Here is a 24,913-nt window from a genome sequence, read left to right as displayed (position 1 = left end):
CTAGGCCTAGATGTGAAGCATGGCGTTGCCAAGGTCCTCTTGGTGAAAGTGCAGGGCGTTTTTCATTGCCTATGCTTAAAAGCTAGAGTGATTTAACCCCTATGCTTTAAAATATAAGGTTTGGAAGGTAGAAGAAAGCAAAGATCAAGCAATCCTCTTGAGCAATGTTATTCATGGGCCTAATGAATATCCAAAGGATAGTTTTGAAGGTAATGAAATTTCTTTCTACTTTACGAGTGTCCAAAAAATTGATTTTGGTTAAAATCAGAAAAAAAAAAATTCTAATGATACTGTTGATTCATTTAATGATTAAATGTTTTACAATTAGTTAATGTATATGTACATATCTTTAGAAATTATCTGGTTCTAAATATCTGGTTGATGTAGGGAAGTAATCTTATAGAAATTATCTGGTTCTAAATATCTTTAAACTCCTTTAATTTAATATGCACATGTATGTGTATATACATTTGTGTATGTGCATTTATATATGCCAAAAATCCTACATGAAGTCTTTTTCTCTTAGAGGTTGGACCACATGGCATGCATTAATTAGGATATATATTTTAAAAAATCTTCTTTATTTATTGACTTTTAAAAATTGAAATTCTCTTATATTTTTTTTTAATTTGATTTTGACTATCTTTCTAGTTCATAGATTCAAGTACAAGTTTAATCAAGCATCTTTTCATTTATTTGTAGTTGTTGAAGAAAAGAAACAATCTTTTGAGATTCGTCGTAACCAATCTAGGATGAGAGATGATGGTTATGATGAGAAGAGTCTCAAGGTTGTAAGTAAGAAACAAAGGTCATCTAAGCTTGAAAGTGAAACATGACACTGTCTAGGTCCTCTTGGTGAGAGATCTGGGCCATTTTCATTGCCATTGTTTAGGTGTTGGAGTGAAATTAATGCAGGTGCTTCAAAATATAAGGCTTGGAAGGTAGGACAAAGTGAAGAACATGCAATCCCTTTGAATGATGCTATTTCCCAAATTTTACATATGAAGTTGGAGAAAAATTGAAGTTCTGAATAGAAGGTTTGCTTGGATTCTAAAGATGATTGTTGAGATGCTATCAAAATCTATATAGTGGTATTAGAGCATTTTGATACTACACATATTTTTTTGCCTATTGTTTTGAAATTCTCTTATACTTTTTAATTTGATTTTGACCGTTTTTCTAGTTCATAGATTCAAGTACAAGTTTAATTAAGCATCTTTTTATTTATTTGTAGTTGTTGAAGAAAAGAAACAATATTTTGAGATTCGTCATAACCAATCTAAGATGAGAGATGATAGTTATGATGAAAAGAGTCTCAAGGTTTCAAGTAAGAAACAAAGGTCATCTAAGCTTGAAAGTGAAGTGTGGCACTATCTAGATCCTCTTGGTGAGAGACTTGGGTTGTTTTCATTGCCATTGTTGAGATGTTGGAGTGAAATTAATGTTGGTGCTTCAAAATATAAGGTTTGGAAGGTAGGACAAAGTGAAGAACATGCAATCCCTTTGAATGATGCCATTTCCCAAATTTTACCGATAAAGTTGGAGAAAAATTGAAGGTCTTAATGGAAGGCTTGCTTGGATTCTGAAGATGATTGTTGAGACACTATCAAAATTTGTATAGTGGTATTAGAGCATTTTGATACTAGACAATTTTTTTTTTGTTGCCTATTTTTAGCTCAAACTAGTGAGATGTGATATTTGGTATATATATATATATATACTAAGTTTGAACACTTAGGCAATTGGTTGTTAAAAATGTGAAGTTTTTATTTACTTATTTTTTGGATCATTCTAAAGACAATCATGTTGAGTTTTCAATTTTTGAATTTAGATTTTTCTTTCATTTTCTCTGTACTTTCCATTGTTTGGAATGATGACTAAGTTCTTTATTAGTGGCTAAACTCTTCTACATCAAAGGCGTGCTTTAAGGTGAAGATCAAAGCTAAAATTCATACATAAAACATAGCAAGATCCGTGGATTCCTTTATCTCAAGTAAAAATTCTCAATAAATCCTTCTTAACAAGGCATTGGTGATGCTTGATGGATTCATTGAATGCTTGTTCAAGAGATAAGATTGATGATTCACTTAGACCACTCTAATCATAGGTAAAACACGTGTGTATGATAGCTTGCTACACATGTGAGCTTTCTCTTGCATTTATTTTTATTTTTTTGAAAATGGGTTATGTTTATGAAGAGTGGATGTATCAAACCACTCAAATGAAGACAACATCACAGTATTTGGTAGTCAAAGAAAATTGTACATGTTTATCATTTGTCTATTGGCTTCAAAGCATGAACTTGATTACCAATTTCTGCTAACTCAATCATCAAACCTCCTTTAGATATTTAGTAGCTCCTCTAAGCCTATGTTTGGTTTTCAAAAAAAATTAAGGAAAAATATGAGGGGAACTAAGAACATAGAGAGGAAAAGTTAAAGGAAAGAAAAAGTGAAAGAAAATAAAAAAAATTAACTTTAATCACAATTTTCCTCACACCATTAACATTAGCAATCAACTACTAGAATTTAGTACAAGCAGATCTTATATCTACCAAAAGCACATACATAAATGTGTTTTGATGGTGCTGCAACTGAACTGCTCCTTCCTCTAACCTACTTTATCCCTCTTGAAAATTCAAATTTGATAAGTAATTCTTTGCTAAATGCTCAAGCAGTCGCTGATCAGAGCAAACAATAAATACATATCAAACTGAAGGATATGATTTTGACTACTGAATTCAAAAGCATACAGCAAGTTCACATCACCATTTGTTCAAAGAGACTAGAGAAACAAGGTTTGATAACCTAAAGAGTATCTCTGTAAGGTTCTGAGCTTCCTTTTCTCCACAACCAAGCACAACATGAAATAACTAAACAAACAACAATCACTAAGACAGTCAGCTGCTGTTGGGAAATTAGCCATAATATGTAACTCAAGCTTAATAGTACAAATCAGGTAAAGCTAAGCAAATTGCTTCTGCTTTGAGCTTGTTCCATCCTGGACGGCTGGAGCCTTCAGGGAGTCACCAGGAACTGTGCCTCATAGACAAGAAAAAATACCAAAAATGAGACAGCTGAATACAAAACTTGGACACAGATAATACAAATGTTGTTGGGAATTTATGCTTTCATTCAAATGTCCATGTGGGCATAGCTTATTCTGAAATTAAAGAAGTCATATCAAAAGAAAATAAAGGGTTTGGACGAAAACTAGCAATCTGAAATCCTATAATGAATCATTTACCCTTGGAGAGAGGTTCAAATATGTAATAGGACAATGTAAAGTGTAAGTAAGATAAAATGGAGATCAGCATTTTATCTTTGAAGAAAAAGAGGAATGGAAAAACAACCTGACTGTTGAGAAAGCTCTGTTTCTTGCATCCTAGCTTGAAGTTGATCATTAATTTCTGCTAGACGTGTAACGAAATATGTGTCCTTTTCAATTGGATGAAAGATAGCATCCAGATTGGGTGGCTGAAGCCATTCTGATTTGTTCCACTTCAATTCTCTCCACCATTCTGCCCCTCCTATTATCACTTTCAATTCATTACTGTGAACTTCCTCTGGGGAAAGAGTTTTGAGGCTTGGACAATCATAGAAGCTCATCCATTCTAATATTGGTGAAATGCGTAGACCATTGGAAATGCTGACCAGTTTAGGCATGTAATGAAGTGATATCTTCTTCAACTTTGAGAATAAATAATTTGTCCACAACATTGGTTTAGTACCAGTAGGATCATGAGTCACTACTATGCTTTCAATTTTGGGGCAATCTTCAACTACAAGCTCCTCTAAGTTAGTGAGATAAAAAGTCTCATTCCAAGTAAAAATGGTAGTCAATTGGGGGCATGTATGCAGCACCAAAGATTTTAGACGTGATAGAGAACACCATCCAAGTGGCCCCTTCCAAATGCTCCTTAAATTCTTCATATAATAAAGATTCAAATACTCTAGTGATTTAAGTACAACACCTCCATCATCATCTTCATCCGCATCCGTAATGGTTTGAATCTCATCACATTCGCCTAATACACAAACTTTTAGATTCCTCATATTTTCAATTCCAAACTCAGATAAACTGGTAGCAGTTGAATGGCGATCCAGGAACAATGCAGTAGTGAGCTCAAGTACCTCCTCAATTTTAGTTGGGACACCTTTACCATTCACATACTTCAAGCATCTTTCTTCTTCTTCAAATTTAGCTATAGCTTCAAGTGGTAGTCGGGATATTATGGGCTTCAGATGGCTGCCAACAGTAAATCTAAAGCGCATACCTGGGAGGTTTATTGATGATCCATCCATCAAGTTATTCAAAAGTAGAACTTCTGGAAAGTAAAGTTGAAGCGCCTCCAACCGGTCTAAGTTGCACACTTCCTCTACAATTTCTTCCACATTGGCATTCCATCGCTTATCATTAGGATTGACATCTATGATTAATTCTTTCAAATGGAATAGATTGGGCATCACACCCTGAGGAATTATTCTGTTTGAGTATTGGTTATCTTTTCTATTGTCATTATCCCCACAAAATGACATTTTCAAGCAAGTTAAATTTGTCAATTTTCCAACATCCACAGGTAGCCTTACAATTTCAGTCCCCTCAAGATCAAGCACCTTAAGATTACTGAGTTTTCCGACTTCAGGTGGCAGCTCCATGAAGAGTTTACAGCCTCTCAAAAAGAGTCTTTGCAGTTGTGCCAACCCATAAAGAGATTGAGGTAATGATCTTATTTTAGTATGTGACAAGTCTAGGATTTGGAGTATAGGCATATGTTGAAAGAAAAGTGGAGGAATAACTCGCAAAGAAGGGTTCTTTTGTAAGAACAATGCACAGAGTTGGGGACAATTTGGACTCTTTGGCAGCTCAGAAAATTTATTATTCATCAAATGGATTTCACTGGCTTCCTCCCATGCCTCATCTTTTGGTGCCTTAGTAAGACCCTTTCCACCTTGCAAAAGAAATTGTGAATTTACTAACACCTCACGGATTTCATCCCGCATTTGGACAAAATATCCATTCTGAAAACTCTCTAACAAGAAGGCACTGACAAGATCGTGAACAATTTTTTCTCCTTCATCAAATGTGCTGATTAAGGCATGTCTGATCCACTCCTGAATCAAATCAACTTTGTCCACTCCTTCCCTCTCCATGTAAAATGCACAGTAGTTTACACATTTATCTGCTGAACCTGAACGCCCCAGAATGAAAGCTAATGCATTATACAAAACTGTGTCTTTCGACTGAGATCTGTGAGACAAGCTTAGTATATAAGATGCATGTTCCCAGATGCTGACATCGAAGACCATTTTCAAAGCTCTTGCCATTAGAGCAACAGCAAGTAAATGGCCAGAACACTTTTGAACCACATCAATGGCTCTGTGTTGGAAACTTGAAGAATGCACAATTTTGCCAACATTCAAACAAAATAATTCCCAAGATAACAGATGATCCTCCAACCTGATCTGTCGATCCACTGCCATTCTTTGATGAACTTCATGGGATCCAGTCGAACAAACTATCTTTTGAATGTTCTTTGAGTTCCACCACTTTCTTCCCACTTCATACAGATCGATCCTTTCATAAAGGTCATCCAGAAAGATTAAGAAACTGGTGTTTTTCAAGATGCTATTTAACACCCAAATGTCCAATGAGAAGCCTAATTGTGTTGCGATATTCTCTTCAATGCCTTTAATATTTGGATATGATGAGGCATCAACCTGAATGATGATATTAAACCTTTTTCGTATCTGAGGTAGATCTTTCACTGCTGATGTTACTCTGATCCCATCTCTTTCTGAAATCCTGATCCTCCGGACCTCAGGATTTTCTATTTCTTCTAGAATTTGGCGAGTAGCAAAATTAACAGCCAAATTACGTAATTTTTCATCAGGCTCTGTTACTTGCAAAGTTTTCTCACACATCTTCTCAATGATCATTGGTGGAACATAAGCTTCAATATCATCGAGTGAATGATCCAGCAGTGTAGTGATTTCAGAAGATAGCTCTGAAAAACTCGTCTTTTGCTGGCTTGAAAATGTTTCCATTTCCCTTAGTTTGTGATTTATCTTCAAAACATCCCGAACCCAGTTCTTGTGTCTCTCTTTGTTAGCTGAATTCATAGGAGGATATGATAAGATAAGGCACACAATATCTTTCTTTCTATTCAACTCCTTCAATTTCTTAAGGGGGTGGTATCTGCAGAAATTATAAGGTAAAAAAGGAAAAAAGAAAAAAAGAAAAAAAGAAAAACCAATAGAATGAGTTCAGAATGCAGTTTCAGAGGATCATTCTAGTTCAACTCTTGTAATAAGTATGCACCAAATTGTCATTAGCAATATCAAACTAGTTTGTGTGAAAGTTGACAACATAACTTTCCTTCTTTTTTTTTCCCCCCTTTATTTATTTATTTATTATTTTTGTGTGTGTGTTTATTTAAAGATAGATTTTGGGGGTGCATGACACATGTAGTATGCAACTAAGTTCCTTCTAATCTTCTTAAGGCTTAATGTGGAGGTCCTAAGTGTCCTAGGCAATAGTTTTGGTGGGCTAGCTTGGCTCCAAAATGGAGATGTAAAGAGAGAGAAGTTTCCTTGTTACTGCATTCATTGCGCATAAACTCGATACAAAGTTGTAGGACTACTGAATTGCTATTGTGTTCAAATTATAGCTTTTATAGAATTATTCTCCAACTGAGCTCACTTAATAGGGAGATCTAATAGAGCTTGTATCAAATCGATCAATTACACCTTGGCTTGATTCAAAAAACCCTAGCCTCTCCATTTATTGATTTCCTTTGAATCCAATTTTGTTTGTCTACAAGTATTTTCTATTCATCGATTATATATAATCCCCATTTACTTGATCCCTTATTCATATTCTCTTACTAGAAAGAATATAAATCAAGTTTAGGGGTTTGGAGCTAGAAAGAATAGACACCAAAAGATAATTTATGATTTTTATTGCATGAGCAAGAGTGAAAATGCATAGAGCTTGTGATATTGGAGGAGAAAAGTAAAAGTTTGGAAGAACAAAGATGAGAAAAGACTTTGGTGGATGGATGTCTTACAAGTCTATGCCAGTTGTGATTCTACATTCTTATTCCAGTCATAGCTTGTGGGGTGATAATGGCAGATAGGTCAGGTTGAAGGCCACAAATAGACATTTCCCTTGTTTGTTCCTCATATCAGTAGTGCCCCTGTGCTCATATCCTTAACAACAAAGCAACTGGGAAAAAAATTCAACTATGTATTATTGTGTTTGCAAAGTTAAGAAATGAATACTAAGTTTTTGTTAATGAAAGGAATACGAAGAAAATTGAGGTACAGTTTTTGGAAGGAGTTTTTAAAGAAACAGAACCTATGTGTGTTATAGGAATGCTCTTACCGTTGCCCAACAAAATATCATCACCTTCATTATGTTCTAAGTGGGATTAACAGATTATTGAGGTTGAAAGTAATGTGATGAGATGCTTCAGTATTTCATTAACCAATTTTAGTTATTTAAGCCATGGGGTTGGGAGGCTTTCAAATTTTGTAGCATTGCTTTGCTGTATGACATGCCTTATCATTGTATTGGCAAGACTTGAGGCTTCTAGTTCTTATTTAGGTGATGTCGATTCTGATTGGCGCTGAAAGATTAAGCACCAATAACATGGTTGTTGATCTGAGAAGAAGAATGATTGTCCTTATTAAAGAATTGATTGCCACAAAACTTGTAATTGTCATTATGTTGAGAGTAGTTAGTAGCGATAGAATTCCTCAATGCTTTTCCTCGAGCTTAAGGAAACCTTCATGTTCCACAAGTCTGTTATGGAGCTCTGCAAAGGTTATTGATGTGTCTCTTGATAGTATGGCAACAGATATTTCTTTGAAATCTAAACTAAGGTTGCGAAGTACTCTACTGGTAAGATCACTTTCATCAATAGGAACATTAATGATGGCCAGTTCATCTTTGATAATTTGGACTATTTGCATATACTCTGACAGATTTTGAGCCTTTTGTAACCTCAGCAAGGTAATCTTTAAGGTCCATAATTCTTGTCCGAGATTGATTGACATAGATGGTGGCCAGTTTGGTCCATGCTTTGTGAGCTGATGTAGCCCGTGAGATCAATGGCATGCTTTGTGAGCTGTTGTTGGATTGATGTCAAATTTATAATTATACCCTTTCAGTCACTTTTACGACAAATAGACTTCTCTCTCTATATGTGTGTGGGGGGGGGGGACAACTAGACCTCTCTCCCTATATATACAGTGATAAAAATACATACATGCTCCACCACTGCTGACCAAGCCGCCCCTGCTCACGCTGCCTTCGGGGAAGCCCGTGATGCTCACGAAAACCATTCAGAGTGCTTTTCCTATTTTCCATACTGATCAGTCGCCCCCAGGAATCCAAATTCCGATAAATTAGATTCAGGACTAAAATTCATGGCCATAACAATGGTGATACTGATAAAATGACACAAGTGAAAACATGCAGCACTTACAGTTTGGGGTAATGACTCTTTCGGGTTTCTGCATTGAGTTCCACAGGCTCGGCCTTCGAATCAGTGGCTTGGGACTCCGCTATACCCGAATTCCCAGTATCCGTAGCAGTGGAATCAGCCTTGTCCGCAAAGTCTTGGGTCTTTCTCCTCTTGGGGTCCATCCCTCACTACCACCGGAAGGGATGATCGATAGGGGGTGGGTGTACTACTTTCTCAGGCCATTGAATTACCCCTTTGTCATCCACCTACCTTTGATCTCAAGCTTCGCACTCTGCCCTTCTTCCTCCGGCATCCACCGACGCTTCACACTTTGCTCTTCTTCCCCCGGTGTAACATAATGTGCCTATGCTGTGTTAGGTTATTTTGAGTGGTTGTCATGCTTCCACGTGGAGAGATTTACTCAAGTTAAATCTCTTTGCATCTGGTTTGAAATCTAGTGATTGTACAACAAAAAATATCAGAACCGAGAATACAAAGTCAAAGAAAAAGGGTTCCTCTGTTTTTTGGTGGACTGTCTTAATTCCTCTGTTCCCAGGTGTTACTCTTCCATTTTTTCTTTCTATAGCCTTTCTCTGTTTCAGGCTGAAACTACAGCCAACGCCCGGCATCAACCTACGCCTCACACTTTGCCCTTTTTCCTCCGGCATCCACCTACCTTTGACCTCGAGCTTCACACTTCGCCGTGGCCAGGAAAACTTCCAAGTTGAAGCTTGATGAGTATTGACTTGTTTCCAGGGATTAGGATCAATTAGTTTAGCAATCCTTTAGATAATTCTATTTCAACTTTTGTATTTTTCAGTTTTCAATTTCATTAGCTTAAAAATGGCATCATTCACAAGAGATCAAACATCCCAGTCTTCTTCAATGTTTAGGATAATCTAGCTGCTGAAATTCAATTAGCCTAGCCACCCTAGCTTCCATCAAACCCTCTTGACCATTTTCTCAGTGTTAAGCTTGATCAACACAAGTTATCTATTATGGGTATCTCAAATTCTCACAATAAATGAAGTATGATTTAGAAGATCATGTCAAAAACTCTCCCATACTTCAATACTATTAATCCTCTATCTGCGACGGCAAGGGCATGATCAGACAATTCTGAATTATAGATTTTCTCATTACCATTAAGCCTCGTTTGCAGCTTGGGACTACTTGGAAAAGTTGTTCACCTCTCAATTAGCCAGCATCGAATTCAACTTCAATCTACAAAACAAGGTACACTTTTAATGACTAGATACTTGGTAAAAATTGGCCATTTGGTACCATGGGAAGAGCAAATCAAGCATATCCAAAGTGGTTCAAGTCTTGAGATTGAATCCTTTGTGACATCTATCAGCACTAAACCTGGAGGTATTGGTGAAATTGATGTAGGAGAATTTAAAATTCTATAGGTATTTTTGAACTTAGGATAGGAGAATTTAAACGTATGTTATTGATTCAAGAGAGTTATTTAGATATAAAAAATGGTGTTCCTTACAAGACTCAGCAAATATTGTAGTTCAAAACATCAATTAATTAAAAGAAAAATCAAGGTACTTTCAATCAACTCAACAATCGACCAATGAACAATAATCAAATAAATAATTTTGGTAGTGAAAATTCTTAGCACTTTCGGAACAATAATTTTCAAAATAAAAATTTTACTAACAATTTTCACAATAAAAATATATGTATGTGTGTGTATACATATGTTTACTTACATGTCCAAAATCCATATGACACACACATGCGGGTGAACGATACATTTTGTTTTTCTTTTTCTTATTTTTTGTCTCTAGTTATAGACTCTAAAATTTTGAAATACTCTTATCTTTTTAATTTAATTTTGGTCTTTTTTCTTTATATCATGATGACTAATAGTATTTTGATGGAATTATTAATGAAAAGCATCAATATTTTGAAGTGCGTCTAGGTCATCTTCATCTTGTGCCTTAATGAATAATAATAAGGTAAGACCTTATTGGATCATAGCCATAGAGATGAAAAGGGCATTGCTCTTTACCCATTGAAAATTTATTTCCCCATTGCCAAAGTATCAAAAGGAAGCTCATAAAAATCTAGTCTTTAAAAGACAATTAATAAAATAAATTTTGCTAGTTAACCACATTTTATGACTATGATATTCATAGAGCGCTTATTCAATTATAGACATGATCCATTCGTTGCTATTATGATAATGAGGATTTTGATGACTGGGATGACTAGGAAGATTTTGAAGGGGACCACCTAAGAAACCCATACTCTAATGAAAAACTAAATAGGATTTCTTAAAAAAAATGATGAAAATTCCTTGCAAAAGCTGAATAAAATTTATTGTAAAAGTTGAAAGATTCCTTATAAAAACTGAATTCTTTGTGAAAGTCGAATAAGATTCCGCCAAACTTGAACAAGATTATTTAAAAAAGCTTAATAAGATTCCTTGCAAAACTTGAACAAAATTTTCTAAAAAAGTTTAACAAGATTCTCGATAAAACCTGAACAAGATTCTAAAAAAAAGTTGATCCTATAAAAGCTGAAGGATTCCTTTGAAAAATTTAAATTGTGACTAATAAATATGGTAAGTAATTATTAGGAGGTTTGAGTTCCAGCTCGGACTCCCCTATAGAAGGAGTTATTGAAAGGTTAAGAATGTAGAATTTGAGTCCTCTATTAACGAAAGTGTTTTGCATGTTTTTTCTTTAATTAGTTTATGTTTCTTTTTTAGTTTGTAATCTAGTTTATAATCTTGGAAGCAGCTTTAGCAATTTAGACTCATACTCCCATGGATCGATTTGATGTAAGTCTTCAAATAAATCTATGTGAAATGAAGCCTTATTTTTCCCTTAAAGGCAAGAGCCATTAGGAGCTCAATATATTGACTCGAATAAAAATTACAACTAACAGGATCACAAGGATGAAACAAGAAAGAAACAACAAAGACTAGGCCTAGATGTGAAGCATGGCGTTGCCAAGGTCCTCTTGGTGAAAGTGCAGGGCGTTTTTCATTGCCTATGCTTAAAAGCTAGAGTGATGTTAATCCTTACGCTTTAAAATATAAGGTTTGGAAGGTAGAAGAATGCAAAGATCAGGCAATCCTCTTGAGCAATGTTATTCATGGGCCCAATGAATATCCAAAGGATAGTTTTGAAGGTAATGAAATTTCTTTCTACTTTACGAGTGTCCAAAAAATTGATTTTGGTTAAAATCAGAAAAAAAAAATTCTAATGATTCTGTTGATTCACTTAATAATTAAATGTTTTACAATTAGTAAATTAGATTTGCAATCAAAATATACATTTTCCAAAAAAATAAAAAATGATTGTTTTAAATCATATGTGGAGAAAGTGTAAAAATATGCTCTTAAAAATATGCATGGTTGATGTAGGGAAGTAATCTTATAGAAATTATCTGGTTATAAATATCTTTAAACTCCTTTAATTTAATATGCACATGTATATGTACACATGTATATACATTTGTGTATGTGCATTTATATATGCCAAAAATCCTACATGAAGTCTTTTTCTCTTAGAGGTTGGACCACATGGCATGCATTAATTAAGATATATATTTTAAAAAAATTCTTTATTTATAGACTTTTAAAAATTGAAATTCTCTTATATTTTTTTTTTTAATTTGATTTTGACCATTTTTTTAGTTCATAGATTCAAGTACAAGTTTAATCAAGCATCTTTTCATTTATTTGTAGTTGTTGAAGAAAAGAAACAATCTTTTGAGATTCGTCATAACCAATCTAGGATGAGAGATGATGGTTATGATGAGAAGAGTCTCAAGGTTGCAAGTAAGAAACAAAGGTCATCTAAGCTTGAAAGTGAAGCATGACACTGTCTAAGTCCTCTTGGTGAGAGACCTGGGCCATTTTCATTGCCATTATTGAGGCGTTGGAGTGAAATTAATGCAGGTGCTTCAAAGTATGAGGTTTGGAAGGTAGGACAAAGTGATGAACATGCAATCCCTTTGAATGATGCTATTTCCCAAATTTTACATATGAAGTCGGAGAAAAATTGAAGTTCTTAATGGAAGGCTTGCTTGGATTCTGAAGATGATTGTTGAGATGCTATCGAAATCTGTATAGTGGTATTAGAGCATTTTGATACCAGACATTTTTTTGCCTATTGTTAGCTCAAACTAGTGAGATATGATATTTGGTATAATTTTTTTGACCAAGTTTGAACACTTAGTGTAGACCCCTATTAGGGGCACTTTTTTTTTCTTTCATTTTTTGCAGCTCACTTGCCAGCTGGAGGGCTCTTTGAAAGCCAAGTGTTGCCTCCTGGTTGGTGGCTGTGGAATCAGCTTAGTGGAGCTGATGGACGAATGAGAAAGTAACAGCTATTGGAGGATATGCAGGGGATTCAGAGTCTGTTATTGGAGGAGTGCGTTTCTGTTAGAGGAGGAGCGTCTCCTGCAGGTAGGAGGTGGTTGCTTTTAGAGGGGACTGCAGAGATCTTTTAGAGAGGAGGAGCTTTTGTTTGGTTATTTTGGGGTAAAGGGAAGGAAAAAGCTGGTTTTTGGGGGGGCTGCAGAGAGCTTTTGAGTGAGAAGAAAAAAAGAAGGATTCAGAGAGATTTGAGGAGAGGAGAGATTCCATTGTTTTTTTGAAGTTGGAGAGGACGCCTCTTCTGCCATTTGAGGAGAGGGCAGAAACTGGATCATCATCATCTTGAAGAACTCAGGTATGGATATTACCATCCTCACGTTTTTAGTTATTCACTGTTTAATTTCCTCAGGCTGCTATTGTTTTACGCATCACTATGTTGTTTGGGTGGGTAATGAAGGCCACCAATTTGTTTGTTGAGATGTAACCCTGCATTCATGCTTGCCATTGTCCATTTTGAATTTGCTGTGTCTCTATGGTGTTGATGAAATGCCCAGGAATCATGCCCCTGGTTGTCTTACTCACCTGCTCGGAGGATTCACTGATGACCTATGAAGTGAATTTTCTGAGGCTTCCTTTATTTACTCATTTTATTTTATGCTCTGTTTCTCCACCTTCCCCTGTTCCTGGTACCCATCCCTGTCATGCCTCAGATTTCCCATCTCTGCCCGAAGAGGAATGCTATTCCATGATAATGGTGATTCTAAACTGAAGTAAGGAAAGTTTGGTCAATGCAAAGGTGAATGATGGGGAAGGTTTCTGGATCACTATGTTATAAACGAAGGCTTTTGGTAAAGCAGTAAGAGGAATCAGAGAAATGCAGCAAGTTGATAATACGAGGGGGCAGAGAAAATATTGATCATTCTTTAGAAAGCAAATCAGCACATTGATGGTCTTTGAGTGTGTTAGTTACTAAGGAGAGCAGCATGATGTTTGTTCAAAAATCTCGGTGAATGTGTGGAGTCTTAGTTTTCAGCTGGCTTTCAACTTCATTAAGCCAACATGGAGAATTTTCACTACGTTTCCTGGGTATTCTCTTCTATCTGAGCCAAATGGGATGAGTTCGAAGTTGCATCCATGGAGATCTATACTGCTTCCAATGAACCTTTTAGGGAAGGACTTCTCTGTGTCAGTCCATACATTAAGGTCTTGCCCTATGGCATATACGCTTACCATGACTCGGGACTTTTGAGAGATGTGGAAGCCATTGATTGTACAGTCTTCCAGGGACTTATGAGGGATGAGTTGAGGAACCACTGGTTGGAGTCTCAAGGTTTCTTTCACACCCCTGTCCGGGTACTCCAAGCTCTCTAGTTCTGCAAGTGCCCACCCAACTGTCGTGATTGAAGTATCCAATGATCTTGCTATCGTGTCTTGAAAATTAAGACAACATAGGCATTGAGAGGAAGCACGATTTCAAGGTTGATAATGATGGAATTAGGCATGCAGAAATTAACAAGAAGGTGAAAGCTACAGGGAACGTCAATGGCAACCACAGCATTGGTGACTATGTTTGATGTGAGCTCCAATTACCTAAGGTTCATTAACACCCACCATTGGCAAGATGAAGTGCTTGGATAAGCAGGATGTTGTCCATTACAATTTCACCAGCGTGGCTCCACCTATCTGACCTCGTCATGCCCATTGATCAGTCCTCATGCCCTCATACCCATCACCAATAATCTACTTTCTCTCTCTACACCACCATGCACTATGTCATCACTCTCACTCACTCAATATGCCCCTTGCTGCAGCCGTTTTATCATTGAACCCACTTTCCTTCATCACTTTCCATTACCCTTTGTATCATTCTCTCATCACCCGCTTGCCTTCGATCTTGTCACGTACGTGGAGTCTCATGCATGCACGGCTGTCTATCATACACTATCTTATCTTCCATGCTTCATCCACCAAACCCAATGCCATCTAACCCGTTCCTCATTCATTTTCCCCAAACCCATTTATTTCATCACCCTATGAACTCATTCCCCTGACCACCGTTTAAATAATTCTTCCTCATGGCATGAGAAGACCGGAAAGCTCATAAGGAAACAACCCGCTTCATATTCAGAATATCCTTCAGATTTGAGGGTCAAGTATTAATGTATGGGTACCGAGGATGCTACTGTTTGCTGTTAGTACATGTATGGATGGTGGAGGAATTTCCCTCATGTCATATTTGTAAGCACATAGCTTAATGCTCGGAATGTTCGACAGTTGTGATCCAAGCAAATGCGCATGGCTGTTTGGAAAAGTGCCAGCCTGAAGAAGCAGAGATGCTTGATGAAACCAATTCCTAATCCTCATGTGCTGGCGGGTATGTCTTATGGGTTTTGAGAATCAAATGAATAGGGTCTCTTGCGTTTGGTAACTTCACAGATTCACAAGTGGATATTGCGGGCAGTGCATATCTGGTGAAGAAAAGTCACTAAAATTTGCAGTGGCCTATCAAGGAGTTAGAGGTTGGAGCCGTTCAAATGAAAGAGCAAGGTAATCTAGTCACTGAAACATATGAAAAAGTTGAAGAGGCTTTACAAGTCAACCCAGGATTTGAGGAGACTGAGCTAGCTGAATTTACAAGCTGAATTTGCGGAACCCCATAATTTAGAGGTGCAACAGACTGGAAGTGGACTACTTTACGCCATGTGGGGGGTCCCTCAAGTGCTATGGTTGAGTGTCAATCCATCAGCAGTCGCTTGGAACAGACTCACAGATCCCAAGAACGGGATTTTAAGATCATCATCCTCTGTTCCATAAAGAGGTTGTGCCACCAGCTTACGCGTAGCATTGGACGTAACTTTGGAGCTTCTGTAATTCATAAAGACGAGTCTCAAGTGGATCTAGACTGCAATTATTTGATGAGCTATGTAATGAGAGATGGGGACGGCGTTGAATCTCTGGCCAGTAGGTTTATGGTCAGTATGGGTTGTATCGGGGCGGTGAATGGGATTGTTAATCCTAATAATGTTGCTGTGGATGCTCTTACCCATGACGAATCCGACCAAAAACTCTCCAAACCAGAAAGCAGAATGGTTCTCTTCGGACTCACAGCTCCATATCGGAATCTCGTCGGAAAACTTGCTGCTTCTTATAGTGAGTTTTAAGCACAAATAGCCGGAATTAGAAGTTTCAGTGCCGGAGGAGGTTTGAGTTGAGAATATGGGGATTTTGTGACTTATAAGGAAGATGATAAGTGTGAATAATAGCGTAGAGACCATGAACGCAGCGGCGAACGCAATTGTCACGGCCGAGAGTCGAGTCCAGTCGACTACGGTTCAGAAGAGAAGATGGGGTAGCTGCCTGAGTTTATACTAGTGCAACAACTACTGATAGTTCGGGACGTTTGATGTTGCATTATCCTGATCCAACCTGTGGTGATGCTATGGATGGGACACATGTTGATTTGAGTGGAAGGCCAGTAGATCCTTAGGACTCGTGGAACTCACTTCGCCTCTTTTGTGAACTTCTCAGTCAACTATTCATTGCATGGATGTTTTGAATTCACCACCTTTTGCAAACTCATTTGGACGACGGTTTGAAAAGTCTGCTAGAACAGCCATAATTCATACCCACTTCCACTTTCCCTAGCCGTATCATTACACCTATGTCCTTTCTTTAGACCCTCATCTGTCAATGCCTATTTCTTACCCATTTCTTACCCGTATACATAGGAATGACGCCACTGTTCGCTCTTCATGCCCCCTGATATCCATCACCAACCTTATTTGTTATCTTTCGTATCATTTCCATCAGTACCCAACCTTCATCATCAGCCGAAACACCTCAAACCGTTTCCTTCAGCTTTGGTTAACTCCTTTCTCAGAGGAGACTGTTTTCAGAATCTCAAGTGGGAAGACTCAGTTCTAGAAGCTTCAGGAGTCAGGCCTATCCCATCATCCTTGCATTGCTCTTCGCCGACTTGTTCCGGGAAGTGTAAAAGATGAGCTTACAAAAACATCAAGGAGGTTGCAAGTACGTTCAGGACCCAGAAACTCAAGACTAGGCTCTCAGAAGTCTACGTCCATCCCTTTCTTGGATTCAGAGAAATAGTTGTGCTGCACAAGAAGTTTGTGTGATCTTGAGTGAACTGAAGCACAAAATTGAGGAGAATAATCTGTCTGAACAAAGTTATGGGGTTCCTGAGGTGTCGTTGCCAACATTGCGGCTGATTTTGAAACTGAGGATATTGGCTTGTCGTTTGGAACCACCAATAAGCAGCAGTCCAAACCAATAGCCGACATCTTGTTGGTGAGAGATGGAGATTCTGCTAGGCTGTGACTCAATGGCTCCAATTCTAGAAGAAGCATCAATTGGATCCTCCGGTGGAGGTTCAGTTTCCTCACGCTGCACCGGAACAAACCCTTAATCTTTTATGAGCTTAGAGGAGGCTTATTAGCCAAGCCCAGTTTCCATTTCGGAATTATCATTCAAAGGAGAGATTTCATCCGACTCTGAATGCCTTGAGGGTGTCAGTGCTGGCAACCATGGTTTACAGATGCAGCTTCAGTTTCTCAAATCAGAGTCCCTAAAGGCATACTCTGAAGGGCCTGAAATGATCATCTTTGGGCTGCATATAATCTCCTGTCTTCTCATCTCTGTTTTTGAAAAATAATTGCTCCAAATCACATTTTGCAAATATCTCCTCAAATTTAGCTTTTCAAATAATTCCAACTCTCTCATTTTTCATCTTTATGGTTTTTAGGTTTCAAAATCTCATTTTCAATAAAATTTGGTTGCCATTTTCTTTTCGGCAAGCCACTTTTGCATTTTCTTTGTTTTTTCAAATGTTTTTAAAATAAGTAAGAATTAAATTCCGTAATTCCAAATAATGGTATTTATGGAATTAATTCATGCAAAAATGAACAGGCTTTGGTGGGGGCCCTACATACTTGACTTCATGATTGATTGACTGATTGATTGATTTGATTGCCATGCATGATTGATTTATTCTGATCTGTGACATGCATGAGATTATTTCTTAACTGTGCTCTAACCCTATTTCTTGATAGCGTATGGCGGCTTGTCACCTAGGTACGTGTCCACTCCCATTCTTGTAATTCTCCATGCATGTACTGATTCTCATATGTGCGATCATGCTGAGTACTCATTGATTTCCTCATCATTGCCACGTTAGCTTCATCTCATTAGTAGAGACCCGACTTTAGGGACTTAGAGGGGTGCTACGGTTTTTACCGTACCTTCCCGATAAGTAACCTGACCCCCGAACCCGATCCGGTTTTTCACAGGCCGTCTTTTCCAAAATAAGGAGTCACACTTAGGGTTTTTCTTTCTTATTTTGTTTACCCTTTAAAAAAATAAAACAAAAATAAGTGGCGACTCCAAGTCATTTTCTAATAAATAAAATAAAAATCAATTTTTCAAAATAAAAATCGAGTTTCGCCATCGAGTGAGAAACGCATTCGAGCGATCGAAATGCGGGGTCCACACTTAGGCTTGGTTGTTAGAAATGTGAAGTTTTTATTTATTGTTTTTTTTTTTTGGAACATTCTAAAGACAATCATGTTGAGTTTTCAATTTTTGAATTTAGATTTTCCCTTTTTTTCTCTACTTTCCATTATTTTCTACCATTTTCTTGGTTACCAAACAAGGTGAATGATGACTAAGTTCTCCATTAGTGGCTAAACTCTTCTACATCAAAGGCATGCTCTAAAGTGAAGATCAAAGCTAAAATTCATACATAAAACTTAGCAAGATTTGTGGATTTCTTCATCTTAAGTAAATATTCTCAACAAATCCTTTTGATAAGGCATAGGTGATGCTTGATGGATTCATCGAATGCTTGTTCAAGAGATAGTATGATCATAGGTAAAACATGCATGTATGTATGATAGCTTGCCACACATGTGAGCTTTCTCTTGCATTTTATTTTATTTTTTTACTATTTATTTATGTGAAAATGGGTTATGAAGTACGAGTGGATATATCAAACCACTCAAATGAAGATAACATCAAAGTATTTGATAGTCAAAGAAAATTGTACATGTTTATCATATGTTTATTGACTCCAAAGCATGAACTTGATTACCAATTTCTACTAACTCAATCATGAAACGTCCTTTAGATCTTTAATAGCTCCTCTAAGGCTATGTTCGGTTTTCAAAAAATTTAAGAAAAAATATGAGGGAATCTAAGAACATAGAGAGGAAAAGTTAAAGGAAAGAAAAAGTGAAAGAAAGAAAGAAAAAAATTAACTTTAATCACAATTTTCCTCACACCATTAACATTAGCAATCAACTACTAGAATTTAGTACAAGCAGATCTTATATCTACCAAAGCACATATATAAATTAGTTTTGATGTAGCTGCAACTGAACTGCTCCCTCCTCTAACCTACTCTGTCCCTCTTGAAAATTCAAATTTGATAAGTAATTCTTTGCTAAAGGCTCAAGCAGTTGCTGATCAGACCAAACAATAAGTACACATCAAACTGAAGGATGTGATTTCGAATATTGAATTCAAGAGCATACAGCAAGTTCACATCACCACTTATTCAAAGAGACTAGAAAAGTAAGGTTTGATAATCCAAAGAATGTCTCTGTAAGGTTCTGAGTTTCCTTTTCTCCACAACCAAGCACAACATGAAATAACTAAACAAACAACAACGAATAAGACAGTAAGCCGCTGTCGGGAAATTAGCCATAATACGTAGCTCAAGCTTAACTAGTACAGAATAGGTAAAACTAAGCAACTTGCTTCTGCTTTGAGCTTGTTCCACCCTTGACTGCTGGAGCCTTCAGGGAGTCACCAGGACCTGTCCCTCATCAACAAGAAAAAAAACCAAAAATGAGAGAGCTGAATAAGAAACTTGGACGTAGGTAATACAAATGTTGTGGGGAATTTCTGCTTCATTCAAATGTCTATGTAGGCATAGCTTATCCTGAAACTAAAGAAGTCATGTCAAAACAAAATAACCTGACCAAGTTTAGGTAAGATAAAATGGAGATCAGTGTTTTATCTTTGAAGAAAAAGAGGAATGGAAAAACAACCTGACTGTTGAGAAAGCTCTGTTTCTTGCATCCTAGCTTGAAGTTGATCGTCAATTTCTGCTAGACGTGTAATGAAATAAGTGTCCTGTTCAATTGGATGAAAGATAGCATCCAGATTGGGTAGCTGAGGCCATTTTGATTTGTTCCAGTTCAATTCTCTCCACCATTTTGCCTCTCCTATTATCACCTTCAAATCATTACTGTGAACTTCCTCTGGGGAAAGAGTTTTGAGGCTTGGACAATCATAGAAGCTCATCCATTCTAATATTGGTGAAATGCGTAGACCATTGGAAATGCTGACCAGTTTAGGCATGTAATGAAGTGATATCTTCCTCAACTTTGGGAATAAATACCTTGCCCTCCACAACATTGGTTCAGTAGCAGTAGGATCAGGAGTCACTACTATGCTTTCAATTTTGGGGCAATCATCAACTACAAGCTCCTCTAACTCATAGAGTTTAGGAAACAGATTCAAAGTAAAAATGGTAGTCAATTGGGGGCATGTATACCACACCAAAGCTTTTAGATGTGATAGGGAACCCAATATAAGTGGCCCCTTCCAAATGCTCCTTAAATTCTTCATATAATGAAGATTCAAGTACTCTAGTGATCCAAGTACAACATCTCTTCCATCATATGCATCTATAATGGTTTGAATCTCATCACATTCACCTAATACACAAAATTTTAGATTCCCCATATTTTTAATCCCAAACTCAGATAAACTTGTGGCAGTTAAATGGCGATCCAGGAACAATGCAGTAGCAAGCTAGAGTAGCTCCTTAATTTCAGTTGGGACACCTTCACCATTCACATATTTCAAGCATCTTTCTTGTTCTTCAAATTTAACTGCAGCTTCAAGTGGTAGTCGAGATATTATGCGATTCATATGGTTACCAACAGTAAATCTAAAGTGCATTCCTGGGAGGTTTATTGATGATCCATCCATCAAGTTATTCAAAAGTGAAACTTCTGGAAAGTAAAGTTGAAGAGCCTCCAACCGGTTTAAGCTGCACACTTCCTCTACAATCTTTCACATTGGCATTCCATTGCTTATCATCGGGATTCACATCTATGATTAATTATTCCAATTGAGATAGATTGGACATCACACTCTGAGGAATTATCCTGTTTGAGTATTGGTTATCTTTTTTGTTGTCATTATCCCCATAAAACGACATTTTCAAGCAGGTTAAATTTGTCAATTTTCCAACATCCATAGGTAGCCTTATGATTTCAGTCCCCTCGAGATCAAACATCTTAAGATTACTGAGTTCTCCGACTTCAGGTGGCAACTCCATGAAGAGTTTACAGCCTCTCAGAAAGAGTCTTTGCAGTTGCGACAACCCATAAAGAGATTGTGGTAAAGATCTTATTTTAGTATGGGACAAGTCTAGGATTTGGAGCATAGGCATACGTTGAAAGAACGATGGAGGAATAACTAGCAAAAAAGGGTTCTTTTGTAAGAACAATGCACAGAGTTGGGGACAATTTGGACCCCTTGGCAGCTCAGAAAATTTATTATTCATCAAATGGATTTCCGTGGCTTCCTCCCATGCCTCATCTGTTGGTGCCTTAGCAAGACCCTTTCCACCTTGCAAAAGAAATTGTGAATTTGCTAACACCTCATGGATTTCATCTCACATTCGGACGGAATATCCATTCTGAGAACTCTCTAACAAGAAGGCACTGACAAGGCCTCGAACCATCTTTTGTCCTTCATCAAATGTGCTGATTAACTCATGTCTGATCCACTCCTGAATCAAATCTAATTTGTTCGCCCCTTCCCTCTCCATGTAAAATGCACAGTATTTTACACATTCATGTGCTGAACCTGAACACTGCCCCATAATGAATGCTAGTGCATTATACAAAACTCTATCTTCCATCTGAGATCTATGCGGCAAGCTTAGCAAATAAGATGCATGTTCCCAGGTGCTAACGTTGAAGACCATATTCAAAGCTCTTGCCATTAGAACAACAGCAAGTAAATGGCCAGAACACTTTTGAACCACATCTGTGGCTCTGTGTTGGAAACCTGAAGAATGCACAATGTTGCCAACATTCCTACAAAATAATTCCCAGGATAACAGATGATCATCCAACCTGATTTCTCGATCCACTGCCATTCTTCGACAAACTGTCTGGGATCTAGTCCTGCAAACTATCTTTTGAATGTTCTTTGAGTTCCACCACTCACTCCCCACTTTATACAGATCGATGCTTTCATAAATGTCATCCAGAAAGATTAAGAAGCTTGTGGTTTTCAAGAATTTATTTAACATCTGTATGTTCAATGAGAAGCCTAATTGTGTTGCGATATTCTCTTCAATACCTCTGATATTCGGATATAATGAGGCATCAACCTGAATCACGATATTAAATCTTTGCTGTATCTGTGGTAGATCTTTCACTGCTGATGTTACTCTTATACCATTTCTTCCTGAAATCCTAATCCTCAGGACCTCAGGATTTTCTATTTCGTCTAGAATTTGGCGAGTAGCAAAATTAACAGCCAAATTACGTGCTTTTTGATCAGGCTGTGTTACTGGCCAAGTTTTCTTACACATCTTCTTAATGATCAGTGGTGGAACATAAGCTTCAATATCATCGAACGTGTGATCCAGCAGTGCATCGATTTCAGATCGGTGTGAATCTAAAACCTTATTTTTCTTGCTTGAAAATGTTTTCCATTCCCTCACTTTGTGATTCATCCTCAAAACACCCCGAACCCATTTCTCGTGTCTCTCTTTGTTCATGGAATTCATAGGAGGAGATGATAAGATAAGACACACAATATCTTTCTTTCTGTTCAACTCCTCGACTTCCTTATGCAGGGGGTGGAGGTATCTACAAAAATGATAAGGAAACAAAATAAAACCATTAGGATGAGCTCAGAAGGGAATTTCAGAGGATTATGCTAGTTGAACTCTTCGCAAGTCCCACAATGGTGTTTGTCTTTGACAATATCAAACCAATTTGTGTGTTAAAGTGATTCTAAAATGAAGTTTGTAACATAACTTTCCTTCTTTTTTTTTTTTTTTTGTGTTAAAAAGTTTTCAAAGATAGATTTTTTTGGGGGTGACACATGTAGTACGCAACTAAAGTTCATTCGAATCTTCTAAAGGCATAATCTGGAGAGTCCCAAGTGTCCTAGACAATGGTTTTGGTGGTCTTGGCTCTAAAATGGACCTGTATATATATAGAGAAAGAAATTTCCTGGTTGCTGCATTCATCTATGACAAATTGAATCCTTTGGTTTCTCACTAAATAGCTAGTGAGATCTAATTGAGCTTGTATCAGAGTGAATTTCACCTCCTTTTTTATGATTCAAAAAACCCTAGTCTTTCCTTTTATTGATTTCCTTTTGAGTTCGATTCAATTTGTCTATTACAAGTTTTTTCTGTTCATAGGTTATAATCCGCAATTTATTTGATCCCTTATTCACATTCTCTTTCTTCATCTTTGATTTTCTTTCTTTTCTTTTCTTTCACCCGTTTCATTATCAAGTCATTTATTCCTACAAAATAAATGAATAAGGAAATTCTCATAACCATTGGTCTCTATTTATGAACATCTGTACCCATTGGTTCACACTTACAAATATTAGAGTGCGTTTGAGAGTGATTTTAAAAAACGTTTATGGTATTTTTAACACTTAAATGATAAAAAATTTCAAATGTTAGAAATATTAAAAACATTTTTTAGAATAATTGTCAAAGGGGCTCTTAAAGTGTGTTTGACGGTGATTTTATAAAGTATTTTTAATCTTTCTAATACTTGAAAATTTTTTATCTTTAAGGTATGAAAAATGCTAAAAGCACTTTCTAAAATTACTACAAAATGTTCTCTTAGTGACTTTCAGTTCATTTTTAATAACACTCATACTTAGACTCACTTTGACAACCACCCATACCCATATATGCATGCTATGTCCATCTTTGCTCCAATTCGAGGGAGACCCAAGTCAATCAAATGGATCATTTTGAAATATTTATTAGTCATCATCACTTGTGATGGTCCCCTAGCATTACTACACCACATGGATCTAACTGTTTATGATCAAAATACATACATGATCTGCACCGGCCGACTACCACGCCTTTGCTCAAGCTGCTGCTTATGAAAACTTTTCAGAGTGCTTTTGCCTTTTTCCATTCTGATCAGTCCAGCGGAATCCAAATTCAGATAAATTAGATCCATGACCAAAAATCGAAGGTCCTAATAATAATCGTGATACTATGAAGTAACACATGAGGGAAGACTGCACTTACGCTTTGGGGTATGTTGGAGAAGAGCGCCATTTTCGGAAGACGAAATTACTCTTTTCGGCTTCCGCATTGAGTTCCACAGGCTTGGCCTTCGAATCAGTGGCTTTCGACTCTGCCACACCAGAATTCCCAGTATCCGCAGCACTGGAATCAACATTCTCTGCGGAGTCTTGTGTCTTTCTCCTCTTGGGATCCATCCTTCACTACCGCCGGAAGGGATGACCGATTGGGGGTGGGGTTACTACTTTCTCTCAGACCATTGAATTACCCCTTTGGCATCCACCTACTTTTGATCTCGAACTTCCGACTTTGGCCTTCTTGTACTATTCCCATTTTGAATGCTCCATTCTCAGTCAATGCTACCGACTATGTACAATACCACCTCCACTCTATATTTTCCTACTGATCAGTCCCATTTTCCTCATTTATCCTACCAACCAGTCCCACAAGCAAGCTGTGCATCCATTCAAAGTCTCCCATTCTATCAGTCACTCCGTGTCATACTCACCTACTGAACCCACCTCTCCATTCACATCATCTTCATCCCGTGAATTTCTCCCCTCAACCACTAATAAAACTGTTGGAAAGTATACCAAATTCCTAATAATTATAAATTCCTTTTTATAGAAAATATTTGTATAAAATATTTCATATATTCATGTCATTGTAATTTTAGATTTCTTTATAAAATAAAGAAAATTATTAAGAATATCTGTATAAATATTTTAGGTCATGAGGGAAAAAGTTAATAAGATAAAAGATGTGT

The 24,913-nt window shown here is 37.1% G+C and overlaps 2 protein-coding genes across 2 annotated transcripts; both read right to left on the bottom strand.

Annotated features, from left to right (window-relative positions):
* Nucleotides 1-2,681: 2,681 nt before the first annotated feature.
* LOC104881031 (probable disease resistance protein At4g27220) lies at nt 2,682-8,816 on the bottom strand. Its single transcript, XM_010659618.3, has 4 exons — nt 8,492-8,816; nt 8,273-8,374; nt 3,353-6,198; nt 2,682-3,035 (listed from the first exon to the last, which is right to left on the bottom strand). The coding sequence occupies exons 1-4, from the start codon at nt 8,650-8,652 to the stop codon at nt 2,965-2,967; spliced, it is 3,180 nt and encodes a 1,059-aa protein (XP_010657920.1). The 5' UTR covers nt 8,653-8,816; the 3' UTR covers nt 2,682-2,964.
* A 10,490-nt stretch (nt 8,817-19,306) lies between these two features.
* On the bottom strand, nt 19,307-24,609 carry LOC100250636 (probable disease resistance protein At4g27220). Its single transcript, XM_002267717.4, has 4 exons — nt 24,151-24,609; nt 23,952-24,035; nt 19,877-22,726; nt 19,307-19,641 (listed from the first exon to the last, which is right to left on the bottom strand). The coding sequence occupies exons 1-3, from the start codon at nt 24,342-24,344 to the stop codon at nt 21,517-21,519; spliced, it is 1,488 nt and encodes a 495-aa protein (XP_002267753.2). The 5' UTR covers nt 24,345-24,609; the 3' UTR covers nt 19,307-19,641; nt 19,877-21,516.
* Nucleotides 24,610-24,913: the final 304 nt, after the last annotated feature.

Source organism: Vitis vinifera, chromosome 12 (assembly GCF_030704535.1).
Source record: "Vitis vinifera cultivar Pinot Noir 40024 chromosome 12, ASM3070453v1".
NCBI lineage: Eukaryota > Viridiplantae > Streptophyta > Magnoliopsida > Vitales > Vitaceae > Vitis > Vitis vinifera.
This window is presented reverse-complemented; position numbering and strand designations above follow the sequence as displayed.

What these genes read in the sequence shown, in the direction of transcription:
- LOC104881031 (XM_010659618.3), bottom strand. Translation starts at nt 8,652, where the DNA reads ATGGACCCCAAGAGGAGAAAGACCCAAGACTTTGCGGACAAGGCTGAT. An exon ending in AAGAGTCATTACCCCAAACT is followed by an intron (nt 8,375 to 8,491) that starts GTAAGTGCTGCA and finishes GCGACTGATCAG; the next exon opens with TATGGAAAATAGGAAAAGCA. An exon ending in AGAGCTTTCTCAACAGTCAG is followed by an intron (nt 3,036 to 3,352) that starts GTTGTTTTTCCA and finishes TATGAGGCACAG; the next exon opens with TTCCTGGTGACTCCCTGAAG.
- LOC100250636 (XM_002267717.4), bottom strand. Translation starts at nt 24,344, where the DNA reads ATGGATCCCAAGAGGAGAAAGACACAAGACTCCGCAGAGAATGTTGAT. An exon ending in TCTCCAACATACCCCAAAGC is followed by an intron (nt 24,036 to 24,150) that starts GTAAGTGCAGTC and finishes TGGACTGATCAG; the next exon opens with AATGGAAAAAGGCAAAAGCA. An exon ending in AGTCGGCCGGTGCAGATCAT is followed by an intron (nt 22,727 to 23,951) that starts GTATGTATTTTG and finishes TCATTTTTGTAG; the next exon opens with ATACCTCCACCCCCTGCATA.